The sequence below is a fragment of the Hoplias malabaricus genome, chromosome 5 (genome assembly GCF_029633855.1).
Source record: "Hoplias malabaricus isolate fHopMal1 chromosome 5, fHopMal1.hap1, whole genome shotgun sequence".
Lineage (NCBI taxonomy): Eukaryota > Metazoa > Chordata > Actinopteri > Characiformes > Erythrinidae > Hoplias > Hoplias malabaricus.
The window spans coordinates 29,574,848-29,592,621 of record NC_089804.1 but is presented as its reverse complement, the minus strand read 5'-3'; the positions used below and the strand labels follow the sequence as shown (position 1 = coordinate 29,592,621).

The window sequence follows — 17,774 nt, the reverse complement described above, 5'->3', positions numbered from 1 at the left end:
AATATTATGTATTTCAGTCCAATCACATAACGTTTTTATTGTGAAAAGATGTTAACCAAGCAGAAAAATTTGATGAAATGGATGACATTTAACACAAGAAGCACAAAGTGCCAGTCGCTTGATCATTGTAACAAACTATCGCCACCCTGCTTTTAACCCTAAGGGTCAAGCTCCTGCATTTAAAAGCTGTGATTCTCGTTTCTGCCAGCGGGTGTTTCCCCAAAACCTGCTGTAGTGTGTAACTACATGGTGTTATGCGATTAGCAATGCTTTTGTGGTTTCATCACTATGTGCAGGTTTCTCTCTCTCTCTCAAAATATTTGCAGGCATGAAATTAATTTCTGATTCTTTTCTGTTGATCTTTCTGCAATTTATTTTTGCCTATTTGAAAAATAAGTCGAGACGCTGGGACATGGACTATATAAATGGGACTGTCCAGGGAAAAACGTGATCAGCCTAGTACTACTGGAATATTTATGGATAAATCAACAATCAGGAAACTTAACACTGTAACAGGATGTGTTTAATACCTTTAAGGTATTAAACAACCGCTGAGCTTTTAGCAATAGTTTGTGGGAAAAAACTTAACACCAAGGCAGAGGATCTTGAAGTTGAGTGCTGAAAAAAATATGAATAAATTAATAATAAAAAGATTGTGATAAGTATGTGCGTTCATGTATTGTAAGTAAAAATCTGGGAAATGCCCTATGAGTTTGGTGGAAGGGGGTGAGACGGAAAGCAAACGGTGATTAATCAGAACCCACTGCTGCATTTGCTCTTTGTTATTACAAGGTCGGCCCCCTGTAAACACCATTTCAGAGGAAACACGCACACAGTTGAGAGTCGCAACAAGACGCTAACATGGCAACTAGTGGAAGAATGTACAGACTTAAGCAAAATGGTGTGTGGAATGGGAGAAAATGGAAACAGAATGCCTCATGTGCTGAAAGTGCAGGACACAGAAGAGCTCATTAAAAAGTTTAGTTTCTCAAGGCAGAAATGAAAGCAATAATTCACCAAAAACCAGGGGTTAATGCAGAGTTAAAGTAATGGAAACTTATAGCCCTGCAATTAGCAACTAATTAACTACATACCTAATGACACAAAACTTGCCTCAAGCCATCATCAAACTTGCAAGACATCATATAGATTTGCTTAAGTGTTTTCTTACACTTTATGGCACACTGTCATCCAAAAAACAGATACAAGTACATAACATTTCTAAAAACAGTGGCAGCCATCTTGAAGTCTAAATTTGTTGTGTAGTTATTTCCATTTTATTCTAATATTTATTGTTTTGGTATATGTTTTACCCAGTGTTCAATAGCAGAGTATGAACATCATTTAATTACAAAAAGCTACACTAGCATTTTTGCTGTATCTAAAACATGGTGTTGATCAACGATATTTCTGATGAAGGGAAAAACTTCTGAGGTCTTTAAGCAGTGTGTTTAGCAAAGCTGAGGTGTACTCATGTGTAGAAATGAAGAGAAGAGTGACAATGATCCAAGAGGAAAATGAGACATTGTTTGAAGTCCTGACAAAGACTACAGTATTGTAAATATTAGCTGGTCCAGACGTCCTCACCGTCCAAACCAGTAACTCACACTACTCAGGACTTACATACATTAGAAATTCAGAATTTTTCTACATTTTGAATTCTTTCTTAATTTTTATTCCAGTGAGCCATAAATAAACAACAATAGCACCAGTGCAAAACATGCTAATGCTATCCCATTTAGCTAAAGGGCTAAGTCAGTGAGGTTTTAGCAATCTTTTTTCTACCATGTAGTCAGCTGTAGTAGCCACAGGCCACAGCCACAAGCCCAACTAACACGACCAACCCCCCGTACAGGTCAGTTGAGGCTATTCTCATCTCTGGTACCACGCTGGTGGAACGAGCTTCCAAGCACTATCAGAGCAACAGAAACCCTCTCTGCATTCAAGAAATCATTGAAAACCCAGCTCTTCTGAGAGTATCTTTTGCACTGAATGTCTTTCTTTAATGCACTTATTACTTCCTGGCACATTGCACTTAATGTAAGGTATTTTGTATAATTTGTGCTGTAGTTCGAATGTTAGATCCTCTTTTGTAAGTCGCTTTGTATAAAAGCGTCTGCCAAATGCATAAATGTAAATGTAAACAAGGACATCAGTAAGGTCAGGTAATTATGTTGGATGATTTTTTTGGGGAAACAAAATACTCCAACTCATCTTAAAGGATTTTAATGGTTCTACATTACTCTACGAACAAAGGTTCTACTTCTTTGCAAACCCACTTCTGGTTATTTTATGCCCCTCTTAATATTGAGGAGGGTGACATCTTGTTCCTTTAAAGCTTCTTCAAAGTGTCCCAATTCATTTAATCCTACTCTGAGATTATAAATGCTGTGTATGTACAAGTGAATATCAGTGTCCATAATCGGACACAAATGCAAAATTATGAAACTGTCCACTTAATTTTAATTCTAATTAGTGTTTGAGTATGTAGTATAATTACAAATGTCAATGTTGAGAATACTAAAAAAAATCCACAGTGCATACATGGAACCAGTCAGTTTTTGAGTATGGTAATAATGGACATTATTGTCTCACAGTCCAACAAGAAATGTACAATAATTTTTGTTCTGTTCCATATAGTGCCCTACTCCATACATAGAGCACTTTGCAGATTGTAAATGTAATACTACTACTACTACTACACCCAGACAGTCCACTTATTGTTAGACAATTGTGAACAATCTACTTATAAATGGTTTTAATATCTGGCATACGATGTTATTGCAGAAACCATTAATTTATGACCTACAATGTGCACTATGCAGTGTGGAGGTTGTGCCTTTGCAAAAAATGGCAGACAGCATTGAAGCTGCAGCTTGGTATGATGTGCATTGTCATAGCAATAGTTGATCACATTCTGTAAAAAACGGTGTAGTATGTTAATATTTTGTGTAATAGCCTGTCAAACTCACTTTTAAGATTAATACATTGTACTCTGTAGCAGTGTCATTATCACCATCATCATCTTCTTTGCTGCTTAATCCATTTCAGGGTCACGGTGCCTATAGTAGTGTGTAGAACACAATTAGGATGCAGCCATACTATTCCTGATGATTTAAATGCCTATACGTTTGACAAAGTCACATGACTCAATAGCATAAATCTATTTTTTTGATTGTGTAAAAATGTTTGAAATGATTTTTTTATGTCCAAATGAATCACAAATCTTTGAATTCATCCAATCATATTCAATACATTGCTCAAACCCTACTTGCATTGCTTTATGTAACACCATTCATCCTTGTGAGGTCTTCCTGGGTTTGGCTCCAGACATAACATAGGGAAGGACAATTGGTTTGTACATTTTTGGGCCTATCATTATGGTCTGAATACAACATTTATAAAAGACAAGCTTTACAAAAACCTACCGCAGTGCACCTGAAATTACACTTCTTAGGGATACAATTGATTATTTTGATCTTCTGTGAGTTGGAACAGCTGCAAATCGGGTTGCTATGGTGTTAACAACACCAGAAGAAATAGTAAAGCCCAAATGACAAACTAACATGTTTTCACCAGTTGCATTCAAGCGTTCTATGACCAGAGTTATAATCAGAGAAAGATGGAAGGAGCCTTTCTTCTTCTGTAAGCTTCAATCTCTCCTCTGAGAAGTGACAGTGAACAAACAGCTAAGTGTTTGCATCTTCCTCCAGATGGTGCACCCCCCCCTTTTCTTTTGTTCCTCCTCCAGCCTCCATTGTCCCTGCAGGTCTGGCCCTCTGCAGTTTTTGGGAGGCGAGAGAGAACGCCTCCAGCTTTTTAAGATACACATGGTTAGATCTCCTGTTTTTCATGGAAATTAAGTCAGCAGACATGTTCGGTTCCCAGAGACTCCTCCACAGGACCTCCAGTAAAACTCCTCCACTAAGGGTTTGAAGAAAGTGCTTAAGCTTATGGCCCAACCATCAGAGGGTCTTACACAACAATGCAAAAATAAATCTGGTTTCAGGATCAGTTTTTTGACAGCTTGCAAATGCAAAGGTGCAGTAACCACACATCATCACAGATATCTGAATGATGAAAAACTGTAATAATCATTATCTAATGATTTATAATGTTTTGGTTGTTTTAAAACAGATTTTACTGTTAAGTTCACACAGAAAATCAACAAAACAGCTTCATGTCACAGAGAGTTGGGAGTGGTTAATAATACATGATTGTGGAAGGCTTTGGAAGCCATGATACCCTAAATTTAACTAAGTTCAAATCAAGAAGTTCTCCAATCGCTGCACACAGGATTTAGAGCACCGCCTTCTGATGATGTAACAAGATCTTGAAGGGTTGTTCCATTGTGTATGGGACAATTTTATCCACTACACTTTGTAACTCAGTTCCAAGAGGCAAGTTAACATTCAAAAGCAAGGGGTTAAATGAAGTAATAGGATTCATCCTAACACTTCACTCAGAAAGGACACATCTAACTGAACACAGAGAGCATTTTTATGAACAGGAATACAAAACCGCTGATTATTTCCATGTAAAAAAGAGGCAAGTGAAGGCAGACGAGCAAATAAATGGAGCATGCACAGATCAGGACAAAGGGGAGAAGAAAAATGGTGAGCAGAGATACCTCTTGAGACGATTAAAGTGCAGTGATTTGAGGGTGAAAGGGTCATTTGTTGACCTGTGGTGCATGACATTATCATCTGCTCCCACAGACAGCTGCCCAAAAGAAGCCCATTGCCTGAGGTATCATTTGCACTCCTGTTGGGGGATCTATATTATGTGTAGTGGTATAGATGTCAAGCAAATTCTCCAGAGAACACACTTTCACTGCATCACAGCTCAATGCTGGTAAGTTTGTAACCCTCTAACCAACACCTGGCAGTGAGAATGATGACCCTAGGCTCATGTGCATCTGCTCCAGGGTGTCCCATTTCATTTCAAGCTTTTGTAGGGATATCTCTGTTTGACATATAGTGTATTACTGACCACAAAAGACTGGTGAAGAAGGTTAACAAAATTACAATGTATATGTACTTACTTTATAGAAGCACATTCTGTGAATTACTCGTTATTTAAATTACACTCCCTGCTTCATTACAAAAAATAAAAAATAAATAAAATAAAATAAATATAGAAGCAAATTTCAGACCCTAAACAGATCTAAACCTGTAGCAAGATTACGTGGTCACATCTATTCATTTCAATCAAGAGCTTTTAACAGAGTTTTCCAGTGGACCTTCAACAGATTTATCAAACACTGGTTTTAGCCACTCAGGTGAGAGACAGGACTTTGTCATTAACAGCAAATTTTCACGGAAGGGAGTGGAGACTCAAAAAGCAACAGAGAAAAAAAACTCAGAAGGAGTAAAAGTTTATAGTGAGAGCAACCTTTATTTTGTCCTGGGCTGTAAATTTAGCTGTTGACATTACTACTGTGGCAGGAAAGCAAAGAAGGCAGCTTTACTGCTCTTTTTCATTTGATTTGAGTGAATCATTTGTCTATTCTAAAGAAACTCCTGAAAGGCTTCAGTGCAGCAAAGAGCCATTCTAATGCTGCCTGGTAACTTTGATGCTATGCAGGGTACGGTATTTAGTTTCTCTGTTTCAGTTTGCTGAAACATTTGGTTTCATTGTTCTTTAGGGCGTGGGGGCTAGTGGGAATTTTGGGGTCCAGTTCTGTAACAAGCTAATACTCTGGGCTTTAAAATAGATGCCTATGATACCAAAACTGCAACCAGGTTTCTAACACAAACTCTGCCCTTTGCTTATTTTAGCCATTTTAAGCTCAAGGGACGTAACCTAGGAATGCAGTTATGCCGTTTCTTATGGAAAACTCTAAAGGCAAGAACACCACAAGATGAAATGCACTGCACTTTTACCCTCCTGTACTGTTTGGGGCCCTGGAGACCCCAGGCCCTGTGTAAAAACGGGTTCATCACTGGTTTAAATTTAATGGCTTAATGACAACTGACTGCTCTATGTGTCTGACTCCTCCACTACACCTTTTACCGCCTTTATGGCAAATAACAGAAATATATATTTGTATCCCACATAAAATACATAAAAACATTTAATACTTCAATATTTGCTATGATAAGGTTGTTTCAATACTTTTTCGAAATGTGCTGCTTTGTGGCACAAAATTAACTTTGCTCATTTGCTGACCATTGGGTTATATTCTGCTTAAATATAAAAAAATAAACTGAAGGACAGAAACACACAGGTTCAATTTAAAATTATTTAAATTATACAATTTTTTACATGTTCAGCACCTGGAACGTCTGGAAACACTAGCATGCATCCACACAGTTGGCTTTTACCTTTTAAGCCTCACTGAGTGAGTGAATTACGTGAAACACCCCAATACATGCAAGCTCAAAAAGGATATCTGACCAGCGTGTGCATGTGGGGGATGGTGTAATGGGTTTAGGGATAGTGTAATCACACCAGGGTTAGAGCACAGAGTAGTTTTAATCACTTCATGGATTTTCATGGCGCTTGCATAATGAGGTTTACTCTTCAACCCGGAGCTTGTACATTGTGAATTTTAATTGGTTTTGAAAAATGTCTTTGCATTGAGCTAGTAAAATTGAAAAAGAAAAAAAGAAGGTTAAAAAAACTCACTGATTACAGCCTATGCATCTACTCCAGTTCCAATAAAATGTAAAAAAAAAAAAAAGGTATTTCACAACTTATCATATTATCATATATTTTCTGTCTGTCCATTTAAATCTATGGTCTACATTTTGAGAGTCTGAGATAAAGCCTTGTACTCTTTATTATGCAGGGTCACATGAAATGTTTCATGAAACATAATGTCACATTTTATGCTATGTTTTTTAACACAAAGTCATCACAAGGATTTAAATTAGAAACATTTACAAACCTCATTTCCAGAAAAGTAGAGAGTCTTTTTGAAAATGTCATTAAATCTGATCTGAAATCGGTTAATACACTTGAACCTTCATTTACCAGACAAATCACCCAAAAAAATAAAATAAACAAATAAATTAATTTCAGTGATTTCACTAATGAAGTTATTATAAAAATTTCAGAATTTGATGTCTGGCACAAACACCAAAAAAAGTTGATAACAAGGCAAATTTACCACTGTGTTACATCCCCTTTCCTTTTAATTACACTGTTTAATCATTTGGCAAGTGAGGACACTAACTTAAAATTTTGCAATGGTGAAAGACTCCTTTGTACCTATTCATGATACCCTCATATGTTACCAATTCACTTGCTTATAATGGAATGTTTCAATTCCAATATATTTGGAATATTCTATAAATATTTAATTCTTATTTTGCATCTGTCCCAAGTTTGTTGGAGTGTGTTTAGGGCATCCAGTATTTTACATTTACAGAATTCATTCATTCATTGTCAGTAACCCTTATCCTGTTCAGGATCATGGTGGGTCCGGAGCCTACCTGGAATCACTAGGTGCAAGGCAGGAACACACTCACACAATCACTTACACCTAACTACACTTTTGAGTCGCCAATCCACCTATCAACGTGTGTTTTTGAACCGTGGGAGGAAACAGGAGCAACTAAATAAATATTGGATAAATAAAACATTGGATTCTTTAGAGCACAGAGAATGTGGCAGTACTTCTTAATGTTGTTTTCTTCTCTACTTTGCAGCATTTTAATTTACCTTTGTGGATACAGTGACAAATTGTGTTCACAAACAATGTTTTTTAGAAGGGTTCCTGAGCCTGTGCACTACAGATCTCTAGATTTCCACTATAGAATTGTGCCTGCTTCTATTGAAGTGCCACATGAGGACTCGAAATCTCAGACTTCCAATATGTTTTCTGCCTACAGAGATTTCTCTGGATTTTCTAAATCTTGTAATGATAGTTTGTCTTGTAGATGTTCTTTGTTGAGAAATGTTATTCTGTAATTAGTGCATTATTTGCCCACAGTATTGTACACTCTTTCACATCTTTACTTCTGAAACACACTCCCTCTCTGGAATTATTTGTAATTATTTGTGAGATGTTCTACCAGGTGTTTATTTTAAATTTGACCAGTCTTTTTTTTAATCCATGTTTTAAGTTTTCTTAATTTTACAAAAATAAAATGTCTCAGTTTCAAAATTCTCTATATTGCCAGTGTACAATTAAATAAAGAATTTAAACAATTTTCATATCATTGCATTTTGCATTGTTATTTTTTTTTTCTTCTTTCGAAACAGGGTTGTATACGAAAGAAATAATATATAAATGTAATGTCTACTAATGATATGGGCCTATAACATGATACAGTTTGTAAAATAAGCCCTGATGGTATGCAGGGTAGTCCCTAGTGTGAGGGTTCAGTGGGGAACAGTTGCTAGGTTTCAGGCAGGGAGTGTTCCTCTATTATTCAAGAAAAGACTGATTCGCAGGGGAGCCGTTTGAAGATTGATGGGAACTTTCAGTCTGTTTAGATCGGCCCTTTCCTGAGTGAATGGTACCCTCTCCCAATGCGTTGGCCCCATTGTGATCCCGAATTAATTATTGGGCTTTAGAGCATGAATGGGGGCGGGGCTGGCCTCCCAGCATGGTCCCAGAAACTTTAAACAGCTTACATAGCATGGATCTAAAAGTATGAATGAGAATGTTTATGATGAATGTTTACATGTAGCAGTCACTAAGGCCTCTGACCTCTAAGGATGTAACTTGGAGTTTTGGGAACATCCTTTAAGGTAATATTTACTTTTAGAAAAACACATTTCTCAAGCTGTAAGTAATGTTCTGCCACATCTGATGTACTCCAAGCATTTTTAAGGTACTTTGAAATGAAACGAATAGTTCATAAACTGAGTGCTGCTAATAGGCCACATCTCCTTTGGAAATACTATCCTAGTATTTCGCTCTTGTTTGCACATGTTGCTGTATTCACATGCTGCTTTAACACCTGTATATGCCCATCTGAACAATGCCTTGTATCTGCCTTTTATGTGTGTAATACACAGCTGTTGTGCATTGTGCCTAAAAAACATTTCCCTCCAATGTATACAAGTTATATTGAGAAATGACGATATAATGACTCTTGACTTGACGTGACAAGAGTGGAGTAGTCATTCCAATCTCTGAAATATATACCACAAAATCTCGTGTGCGAATCGGTTATAAACATTACAGACATCCTGCTGTAGAAATACATTATCCCACCTCCCTCTATACAATGAATCCCATTCAAATAGCTCTAACATCTGCTGCTTATGTTGCCACATCCTCTACATTTCTACATCACAAACCTGATCAAAAACACACTATACCATAACACATGACTTATTCCTTCTTTTTTTCCCCAAACTATGCAGAAACGTAGTTAATGTAGTTTTTAAACTATGTTAAAAAACTGATCAAGTGAATGACTACTAAGAGGGACTTTGAATGCCATGCCTTTTATCTCTAATTAGAGCTCAGAATATTTTTCTACAGCAGATTTATTTATTGCTTTCTCTTAGTATTCCTGCATTTTGTCTCCCAGTCTCCAATCTGGGCTTTCTAAAAGAGTTTTCCAGAGCACTGGACACTTAATTTATTGAAAGATCCTCTGGATGAAACCAGTTTAAGGAAAGTGTCATATTTCATAATGTTCCTAAATTAATTGAAACATAATCTGATAGAGAAAACAGGTTCTAAAAAAATATTTAGAACCTGCATCATTCAGGATGATATATCTCTAATGATTACTCTATATGAAATAATATTATTCAATGTCAAAACTATTGAATGAAAACTGTGCTCAGCTTTTACATTTCTCCCCCATGCTGTATATAAATCAGATTGAAAGAAGCATATATTCACTTCCACAAAACAAATATTTTACATTTGCAAACATTTCCATAAATTTCACCCCTCTGTACGGTTGTAAAATTCTGCAAGCATTGATGAAACTGAAGGAGACAAAGCAGCTTGACAGATGGTAAACATTAATTAAATGCTCGTGCACTCTGAAGGTTCAATGATAGGCTAGGTATAAAACCCAAATTCCTCAGAAACGAGAAGCGTCCAGCTGAAGCTGGGTGCAGTTTCAGTAAACCAAAACGGCAGCCCACTTGCCACACACGTTGCCTGCTAAATGAACCCAAACAAAACAAGGTCTGCACTCCAGAGAAGGAACCACATCAAGGCGGTTTAAATAGCATGTATGCTGCCACACTTGTTCAGGACCAAAGCCAGAGGATTCTGTGGGAGCCATTCTACTCTGTGGAATTGTGATGTACCATTTTAGATCAGACAAAACAGAATTATGTAATGAAAACAAGAATCTGTCCAAAATAAGTCCAAGAAAAAAGCTCTGCACCTTTTGATAATATCAGCAATGCAATGTGATAAATGTAATCATGACAGCAAATATGAAATCTACTTGATGTTCAGTATTAACACATCAATACTAACATATCTGTCTGTAGTTGTACCTGTTTGACTACATTAAATATCCACCATTATTTTACTCCCATCCTCACACCTCTATACACTGAAGGATCACTGGATTAGGAACACCTAAATTGTATCTATATTCATTGTCCATTTTGTCAGCTCCACTGACCACACAGGAACACTGTAGTTCTAGTAGCTCTACAATTTCAGACGTTAGTCCACACGTCTCTCTGCATATATTCTCATCTCCAGCAAAACACACACTATCAACACCAGGACCACGTCAGTGTCACTGCAACGCTGAGAATGATCCAACATCCAAAGAATACCTGCTCTGTGGGGGTCCTGACCATTGAAGAGCAGGGTGAAATTGGGATAAAAAAGTATGCAGAGAAACCAGTGGACTACAGTCTGTAATTGTAGGACTACAAAGTGCTCCTATGTGGTCAGTGGAGCTGACAAAATGGACAAGGTATGTGTTCTAATCCAGTGATTGTTCAGTGTATGTTTTTTGCAAACACATTATAAAGGACAAAATGAACCACCTAAAAAGGTGTGCCTTGTTTAAAAAAATAATATTCATCATACTTTTTGCAATTTGGTGTTTGCAGAAATAAAAAATTTGAGTAGAACAGAATTAAAATCAAACAGTAGACAAAATTAAGAATATAAAATAAGATGGGCCTTACACTCAGTGAATCCGGGTAGTCTCCGGACACACCGCGACCCTGAATTGGATAAGCGGTTGCAGACAATGAATAAATAAGATATCTAATGAGATGCTTTTAACTATGCAGTGTATGCAGCATGTGCAGTTCTGTTTATATGCTCTATATAATTCTTCTGTACGTTTGTATTATAATTTGTTTGTGGTGTGTAGTGTCTTAAATGTAGCGACAATTTTCACAATATGCTGAAGATGTCATTTAACACTGTGAGAACATTCATTCATTCATTCATTGTCTGTAACCCCTTGTCCAGTTGAGGGTCATGGTGGGTCCAGAGCAGTGGCGGATGCTGGTCTTTCAAGGAGGGGAAGCTCAATTTCGGCCTACATCATAAAATGTGTCAGTTTATTTATACGTGAATTCTACCCTCCGTTCCTTTTCAAGAAAATGATCTGTGACCCTGTCGTACCAACAAGGCGTCTTTTCCAGGGACTTGACTAGTAACCTCTCAATGGCCAGCAGAGCTAGGCTGCTTAAATGGCCTTGGCCCATGTGAAGTGTGTCTGCCTGTGAGTGCTTTGTGACGGTGGAGGGGCTCAGCAGCACCCGCTGGACAGAAACTGCGATAGAAGTCAGAAAGCGTGATAGAAGTCAGTCTCCAAACACAAGCAGCTACAAAAAAAACCCCACCAGAAGTAAAAGCTTGATTTTGTCACTAGTCGTTTTTAACAATGAAAATGCCGCTAAGAGGATTAAGAAAGTCTGGTTCAACACAGAACAGAATGAAAATTTAATGCTCCCACGAATCTTTACACCAAAGGATCGCTGACTCGCTCATTTCGCTGTCCATCAAAAAGGGATTCAGCCTCAAACAGATCATCCAATCATCATGCAGAAGCTGAGCGTCCGGGCCAGCCGAGGCCAGCCCACTTCCCCATAGATCCCCAGAGACGCTGAGCGTCCGATGGGTGGGACAAAGCCCAGCATTTATCCAATGACTCGTCTCGTTTCGCTGCACTTCGCTGCTTCGCTATTGAACACTGCGGACGCTCAGCGTCCTCACTGTTTAAAGGACCGTGAAGCTGCGGGAAAGACGCATCTTTACCAGTGATAAGAAGCTGATTCTGAACAAAAGTTGAGCGCGTTGTAGTGCATGTTTATTCACTGACATGTACACACAACAGAATATATTTGATCACTAATTTTTTGACATTTTGGGGGAAGCTGAGCTTCCCTTGCAGTCTTAGAGCAATTGCCTCTGGTCCAGAGCCTTCCCAGAATACCTGGGTGGAAGATGGGAACACACCCTGGAGGGGGGTGCCAGTCCTTCACAGGGCAGCACACTCTCTCACATTCACTCACACACTCACACCTACGGACACTTGTGTCGCCAACCCACCCTGTTTTTGGACCATGGGAGGAAACTGGAGCACCCAGAGGAAACCCACACAGACACATCTCACAACTCCTCACATACAGTCACGTGGAGGAGGATTGAACCCACAACCCCAGGACCCTAGAGCCGTGTGACAGAGACAATGACTGCTGCACCACCATGCCACCCATTGCGAAAACAACATTCATCAAATAATTCAAGCTAATGTTTCAAGTCGTAATACCTGTAATACAGAAGCTCCATCTCCAATTGTTGTATGTGTCTCTGAAGTGCAGGGATCTGACTGGCTTTGGTCTCCAGCTCCTTCACCTTGGACAGGCCACTCAACAAAGCCTGTCTCGCTTCCTCAACTTTCTTCCTCATCTCCATGTGCTCCTTCTTTAGGGTCCGATTACACTCCTCCAGCACAAGCGAGGCATCCCGGGACCTCCTCAGCTCCTGCTCCATCTTCTTCTGCTTTAGCAACAGCACCTCCTCCACCTGTCCCACCTGAGCCATCTCCATCTCACGCAGTAAACCCTGGACACTCCGTAGCTTTCCTTGGCAGTTGGACTTCTGAATGACCCGTTTATGATGAGCAATAAAGCAGCCACTGTCCGGCCTGTGTTTCGCATGGCTTTTCCACAGTCCAACCTAAGACATGCAGAAATGAAGGATTTGCATTCATTACAAGTGCATCTTCAATATAGCTATATTTTGTATGTTGTTAGTGATCTGTATCAATTAAATACTGGCTGTAATATTTATTATGTTTCTATAAAAAAACATGTGTTTTATGTATTAGTGGAGCTACTAAACTCTGTGCTGGCAATAATTAGAATGTACAGTTTACGTTTAGAAAAAAGTATACTAAATGTACACTATATGGCAAACAGTGTTTACAGTGTATTCAAACAACTATAGATACCTGCTCATGCAACCATTTTGAAATAAGACTCTATCCATTTATTTAAACTAGATAAACAGACACAAAAACACATCCTCTAGAGAGCTCCAAATTAAAGACCTTTATACCCCTCTAGCCTACACTTGGCACTGGCCATGGTTCATTTAGGCTTATGTACTGATGGAACAGCACATGCTTTTCTGTGGAGATTGTACAAGTTGTCAGTGCATAGTTGAATATCTGTGTCCAAAAGTGATGCACCTTAAAGTAGATAAATTCAGTAATTATAAGGGTTGTCTACAAACATTTTGTCCCCCTGTCCTTCAATGGACCCCCAGAGGGCAGGTATTATGTGGTTGATGGATCATTCTCAGCACTGCAGTGACACTTACGTGGTGGTGGTGTGTTAGTGTGTTCTGTGCTTAGGGGTGGGCGATTATGGCCCTAAAATAATATCATGATATGTGGGGGAAAAAACACTAAAAGTATTTGTATTCATTTCAAGAACACATTATTTAATCAAAATAAATGTTATATTAATATTAACTATTAAATTAATAATATATTTCATATTTAAATTATATTTAGCTAAATATTATTTTCAAACATTCAGAAGAAACAACAAATAATTGTGTAAACATTTGCTTATTTTGTAAACAACTGTAACTTCTCAAGATTCTGACACTGTATAAAAATAATTTAGAATATTGATATTTTATATCCAAACCACCTCCATACGACTGATGTCACTCCTCTTTGGAAGCAAATTTTTGAAAGCAGAGAAAATTTTCACCTTACCTGTCGCTATGCTTAAATGACGTAAAGAATGTATGCCAAATTACGTATAACTGCCATGATGCTTTACATAAACAAGTCAGAATATCACAATAACCACAATATTAATTTTTTTAGCCTTTAAAAATACTTTGTGATATTATTGCTCATGATACAATTAGGTACATCGCTACTTGTGCTGGTATGAGTGGATCAGACACAGCAGTGCAGCTGGAGTCTTACGATGTTCATGCATCTGGGCTCAGCAGAGATATTCAAATGAAAAAGCTAACTTCTAAATCCTTCACCATAAAACGCAGCATCATCTACAACAAAGAGCAAAGGCTGATGAACCTCAGATGATCCATCTGGATCAAATCACTTCATGTAAAAATAATGTGGTGCAGAACATGCTAAGGTATTTCCATCCTAGAGTAGGCACTGTTGTGGCCACAGAGTGTTCACAATGAGATCAAGAACCTCAGACCACATTTAAAAAGGTAACTGATGATATACAATTCTAAGTTTTAGGTCAAATAAGTTATAAAGTCATTTATAAAGTCATAAAGTATGTGAATTCAGGCACAGCCCAGTATTTGAGCTGCCCATCCAATACCTAGATCAGGTGTGCTGCAGGTGGGTTAAATAAATCCATGGAATTGTTGAAGCTGAATCAAGGAAAAGAACCACACTGGTGAATTTTCCTAGAGAGAAAACTTGCTATTAATGGATTACTGTAACACCACAAATTTATATTTATTCCACTGTTGTATGAGTTTTTTTTTTTAGTAGTAATGTATTTGTACTGCCCAGATAAATAATTCAAAACCATCCTCTGAAGTCCAGTACCTCTGCACAGAAAAAAGAAAACTGTAATGCAACACTTGCAAAAAAGGTCTATAGTTATGATATGAGAAATCTTTCTGTTTAATTTCAGTCTTTTATAGTACTAATGTAACCCAGTCTTACAGGAGTACTTTAGGGATTTATTTCTTTAGTGCCCTTTAACTTAATGTACGTTTAACTAGAACCACCAAACATGACAAGACTGAAGAGTTTATACTCATATTTTGAGCTTGTTATTTTGAACAAACTGGATTAACAGGTTTTGTATAGTGATGTTTTAAATATTGAAAGTATTAAGAAAATTCCTATCTAAGTGTCACTTCTAAACACCTCTCTAACTGACCCTAGACTTTAAACAAATGTAAACACTTGTAAGCATCTATATAAAACACCATAGCAACCATCTGGAATAGTATCAACATCAAATTTTAGTGATCATGAGAAAAAAAATTAAACCAATTAAAAACCACGTGGAATACCACAGAAACAACCTAAAAACATCTTAGCAACCACCTCCAATACCACACCATGTAACACCCAGCAACCACCTAGCAACTACCTGGAATGCAATAGAAACCACATAACATCTTAGCAAATGGCTTCAATACCATAGCAACCGTATAGTAACACCCCAGCAACCACCAGAGGTATCAACTGCCCAGCAACCACATATGATACCATAGCAACCATTTAGCAAAATCCTAGCAACCACCTGGAATCACATCTAATCTATGAAAAGCAACCACTTACATCTTTCCCTCTACAATAGTTTTCCAAACGTCAATTAATTTACTTGATAATTCGTTCATTCATTCATTATCCGTAACCGCTTATCCAATTCAGGGTCGCGGTGGGTCCAGAGCCAACCTGGAATCATTGGGCGCAAGGCAGGAATACACCCTGGAGGGGACGCCAGTCCTTTACATGGCAACACAGACACACACACACATTCACTCACACCTACGGACACTTTTGAGTCACCAATCCACCTACCAACGTGTGTTTTTGGACTGTGGGAGGAAACCGGAGCACCCAGAGGAAACCCACGCGGACACGGGGAGAACACACCAACTCCTCACAGACAGTCACCCGGAGCGGGAATCGAACCCGATGACTGTGACACTACCTGCTGCGCCACCGTGCCACCTTAATTGATAATGTTTCTTTCATTTTAATTACTCTATGTAGTGCTTAGGCTTCAATCCAATCTATTTTATATAAGTTAAGTGTGTTCTCCCCGTGTCCGCGTGGGTTTCCTCCGAGTGCTCCGGTTTCCTCCCACAGTCCAAAAAACACGTTGGTAGGTGGATTGGCAACTCAAATGTGTCCGTAGGTGTGTGTGTGAGTGAATGTGTGTCTGTGTTGCCCTGTGAAGGACTGGCGCCCCCTCCAGGGTGTATTCCCGCCTTGCGCCCAATGATTCCAGGTAGGCTCTGGACCCCCCGCGACCCTGAATTGGATAAGCGGTTACAGATAATGAATGAATGAATGAATCAAGTATCAGTACTAAAACTACTAATTCACCTGCAGTGCTAGAGCCCTAGCATCACTGCTTTGTAACGCAGCCCTCATGTCCTCCACCAGCTCCCTCAAGCTGGCGTTTTCCTCCTCCAGTTTGGCCATTCTGTCCTCCGCCTCCTCCAAAGCCACAATCTCCTCGTAGCACTCTCTGGTGCAGGACCCAGTTTTACAGACAGAGGCTGCGGGGTTAACTGCGGACCCCGCGGCGCTCAGCAGCTTCCCGCGCCGCCTGAGGGGGCTCCTGAGGCGTATCTGAGTCTCGATATGTTCGCTGTCTCCTCCGACCAGCAGCCGCCCGTCCTCGTAGCATCGCCCGGCCTTGGTGCTGAAGTAGCCGCAGAGTTTAGCGTGGAACTGGCGGAAAGTGAACTCCACAGGCAGTGAGTCCAGGATTTCCGAGCACTCCTCCGCCTCGGCTTCCAGCCCCAAAACCTCACAGAGAATCCGAAAATCCTCGGCGGGGATTTTGCCCTCGCCCTGGTAGTCCAAATGGTGGAAAATCTCCTGTAAATACTGATCCAGACCAGTGGCGAGGACGATGATCTCGTTCTCCACTCCGCGGTCCAGTCCGTAGTGGTACGCCAGCGTGCTCACGATCCATTGTGTCCTGCGCGCGGGGCGCCTGTACGGATCGCACGCGTCTGAGATTTCCATATTCTTACTTTTCTTTTACCCCCACCCCTTCATATGAACAACATTTAAAGTGGTTTAAACGAATTAATGGCTTCGGCAGATGCACATCAACACACATGCAACAAGCACACATCTGCACACACTCCGTCCCTCTCTGAGCATGTTCTCCTCTCTCTCCCTCCCTCTGCTCGGTTTCCACCGTCTCTGCGGTTCCCCTCTGCTCCTGCACAAGTTGACTTTACTGCTCTGGAGTGAGGGGGGCGTTACTGAAACTCTAACTGTTGGAGAAGGGGAAAAAAACTTTTGAAAAGAAGGCAGTTAACCATTTGCTTGTAACTCCTACACACGTCTCAGTTCACACATATTAATCCAAACAGAAAGTGTTAACCATACTTGTTGCAGTCAAGCATTTAAAAAAATTACATTTCAATGACGTCACCTCTAATCAGTATTTTTATTTCTTAATCAGTGTAATTAAAAAAGATTCACACAATACCAAGGTGTTTAAGCTAGTTATAAGAAAATAGCCAAACAAAAGAATTTCCCCTAAAACATATGAAAGCACAAAGCACTGTCTGAATACAGTTGAGGAGTCTTCAAAAGAGAAATAATTTTGGAGAGAGGAGCTTAAAATCTTTCTTCTGCTGTTTTTTTTTTCTT

At 39.1% G+C, this 17,774-nt stretch overlaps 1 protein-coding gene across 2 annotated transcripts in view; it reads right to left on the bottom strand.

Moving 5' to 3' along the window:
* The window catches only part of efcc1 (EF-hand and coiled-coil domain containing 1), a 36,947-nt gene extending 19,668 nt beyond the window's left edge, over nt 1-17,279 (bottom strand). For both annotated transcript variants that reach the window (XM_066672561.1, XM_066672562.1), the window contains exons 1-2: nt 16,485-17,279; nt 12,678-13,087 (exon numbers count right to left, since the gene is read on the bottom strand). In XM_066672561.1, coding sequence (XP_066528658.1) covers nt 12,678-13,087; nt 16,485-17,135 — 1,061 coding nt within the window. In that variant the 5' untranslated portion in view covers nt 17,136-17,279. The remainder of the gene's footprint in view (nt 1-12,677; nt 13,088-16,484) is intronic.
* Nucleotides 17,280-17,774: the final 495 nt, after the last annotated feature.